Source organism: Lottia gigantea (genome assembly GCF_000327385.1).
Source record: "Lottia gigantea unplaced genomic scaffold LOTGIsca_7, whole genome shotgun sequence".
Taxonomy (NCBI): Eukaryota; Metazoa; Mollusca; class Gastropoda; family Lottiidae; genus Lottia; species Lottia gigantea.
In genome coordinates, this window is record NW_008710370.1 from 1656747 (window position 1) to 1659792 (window position 3046).

General features: G+C 38.9%; 1 protein-coding gene across 1 annotated transcript; it reads left to right on the plus strand.

The window, feature by feature from the left end:
- Positions 1–750: 750 nt before the first annotated feature.
- On the plus strand, positions 751–2050 carry LOTGIDRAFT_154964 (hypothetical protein; the record flags this gene model as incomplete). Its single annotated transcript, XM_009065471.1, has 2 exons — positions 751–1054; positions 1218–2050. The coding sequence occupies 2 exons, from the start codon at positions 751–753 to the stop codon at positions 2048–2050; spliced, it is 1137 nt and encodes a 378-aa protein (XP_009063719.1).
- Between the last annotated feature and the right edge of the window lie 996 nt (positions 2051–3046).

Consider the following 3046-nt stretch of genomic DNA (forward strand, 5'->3'; position numbering starts at 1 on the left):
ACAAATTCCGTCAATCTAGGGAGGCCCATTGGATTGAGACATTGAATACAGCAAGACCTATAGGACTAAATATTCATCATAATGTAGGCATAGCACCCTTTGTTGTCCCGTTTAATACAACCAGCAATCGAGCAAGCAAGATAGTTCATGCCCACTATAAGAGCCTTCAAGAGAAATTCCCCCATGTCTATAAGCAGAAAATGATAGTTGCATATTCAAAAAATAAGAACTTAAATGATAATATTGTTCATAGTAAACTAAAAACAATCAGTACATAACAGATACTATACTTCTCGCCCATTGGGCGAGTTATTTTTTCTAATTTCAGATCAGAATAAGAACAGAAGAAAACCCAATATCAAGACCCTTAATCCTGATTTCTAAATAAAGTGTCTGCTCCACCCTAGGCCTGTACATTTGGGAGAATCAAACCCTCCCTTCCCCGAAAGCTAACAATGATGTGAAAAATTATAACAAGTCAAACAAAAACTTACGCAATTGACACGAACCGGTTTTCGAAATATTATCCTTTTTCAAGTGTCGAGGAATGGTTATGAAATTCAATCGAAGCTGGATGGAGTTCCAATTACGGCCGCCAAAATAACGAAATCAGACACTGTTCGCACTTTGAAGAATCTGCAACCTGGATTAAAACTAGGTAACGAAACCATCCACGTAGATCCTCGGGTCCTTTTCTTACGGTGCACAGTACTCGCAGAGCGAGAACAATCTTCTTTCTTTTCGTATGAGATGACCACAGTACCCGTATCTTTATTCAAGGACCATCTCATGCGCAAAAATACCAAATCCGATCTTGCTCACTATCTTGAGAAGAGTATTACCAATGTTTATACTGAATCAAAAACAGGTTCTGGTTTACTTACTGTTCTAGATGGCGGATGGCTCTTGTATCAGGTGAAGTGGACTGCTGGTATCAAGTATGGCGATTTAGCAGACGTGTATAATGGTTTCATAGAAAAGAGGTACGGGCGTGTAATAGTTGTTTTCGATGGTTACGAATCATCCCCGAAGGATCAAGAGCATTATCGCCGGGGTGGGAAAATGGCTCCATCGATCCAGGTCGAAAGTGAGAAAGGACAGAGACACGTTTTTCAGAAATACCAGCAATAAATCAAGTCTTATCGCATTTCTTGCTTTGGAACTTGAATCGCGCGGACACAAAATATTGAAATCGGACACTGATGCTGATAATTTAGTTACAAAAACTGCTATTGACTATGCAATTGACGGTCAGGGTGTTAGAGTTATAGCCGAGGACACGGGCATATTCATCAGCTTGATTCACCACTGGTCACCAGACATGGCAGAGGTGTATTTTCAGAAAGAAGATCGAAGCTCAAAAACATCTAGCCAATCTTATAAACTCTCAGAACTACATGCGAATTTGGACCCCATAGTACAAAAATATATCCTGTTCATTCATGTTTGGTCGGGGTGTGATACAACGTCTGCGACATTCGGACAGGGTAAATTACAAGTTTTGAGACATCTGGTGAAGTCACCAGAAATGCATAAAAATGCCGACGTGATCAGTTCTGAACTATCCAGTGTAGATGAGGTTAGCCAGGCCGGTATTCAGATATTTGTCTCAATGTTTGGTGGTAAACGGGAGGAAAATTTCACAGCACTCCGTTATCGCAAGTATCAGTCCATGATTACAACATGTAGGAAAATAGAACCCGAACGATTGCCCACTACTGAGAGAGCTGCACACTTCCATACCCTCAGAGAACATATTCAAGTTATTCGTTGGAGAACATTGAACAATGATACTCTTGATGCAAATGAATGGGGATGGAAGATTGCTAGAGGGCGTAACGTTCCAATAATGACGGACAAGGAGGCTGCTCACCCAAAGATTTTGAAGTTCATCCGTTGCTCATGCAAACCTAACAGTACTCAATGCGCAACGAATGCTTGTACTTGCCGTAAAACTGGGTTGAAGTGTGTCGCGTCCTGCAGTGGCTGTGTGGGTCAGCAGTGTTGTAATACCGATGTTTTAAATGACGTTAGTGATGATGAAAACTAATCATTAATGATAAGACTGGTCATTTTTCAAAGCATCTTTGTTATTTTATATTATGACTATTTATTTGTAATGTAATGATGCTAAACTAAAACCATCTTTGTATTACTATCGTTATGATACCTAATTACATTCCCGTTTTCCAATTGTGAAATCTTGGCAGAGACGTGCAAGATAGGTACGTTAGATTTGATTCATTTTCGAATTAAATGGTATCAATTACCTACAATATGATACCAAACTGGACTTAGGACTGTTCAGAATTCATCTTAGTTTTGAATCGTGCATTATGTGTAAGCATCTTCATGCAAGTAAGCAGTTTTGAAAATGTGAATTCATAAATTGCTGAGTTATGGATACTACTATGGCAACAACATACGCTTATTTTGGTTCTTGCAACTTGTATGGACCATATAGTTGCCTTTCTTAAAACAATATTTTCCTAACCCCTGTTTTGCATGAAAAATCCTTGTATTATGTCATCTAAAAAATTACAAGTCAATAGCATGATTAGTTCTCGAGAAATTTGCTTCACGAGAATATGAACAAATTTCCCGCCATTTTCCCGTTGCCATGGCAACCATGATATTTATTGACTACAAAACCTTTTTTTTTTCAATTATCTTTAGTATAGGTATGAAAGCATTAAAAGCAACTTTGGTAGACAATAAATAAAAAAAAAAAGTTTGGGATGCTAACTACCCCCTTGGGATTTCGGGGTTATTTCGGGTACCAAACTTAAATCGCTCACCACGAAGTTTCCCCAAGGGAGATTTTGCGAGAGTTTTTCCTTGGAACACTATAGACATGGTACTTGCAGAAAATGAAAAAATAATTTCTGTGCAAATTTTTTCCACGGCCCATGTGCTCTCCTATCAGCCTATTTGCCTAAAATCCATAAGAATCCAACCAAGGAGTGGTTTATCTAATCCCTAAAAGGCCGCCCGATTACATCTGACTGTGGTAGTGAGTCGTATGCAGTGTCAGAATACATTGATC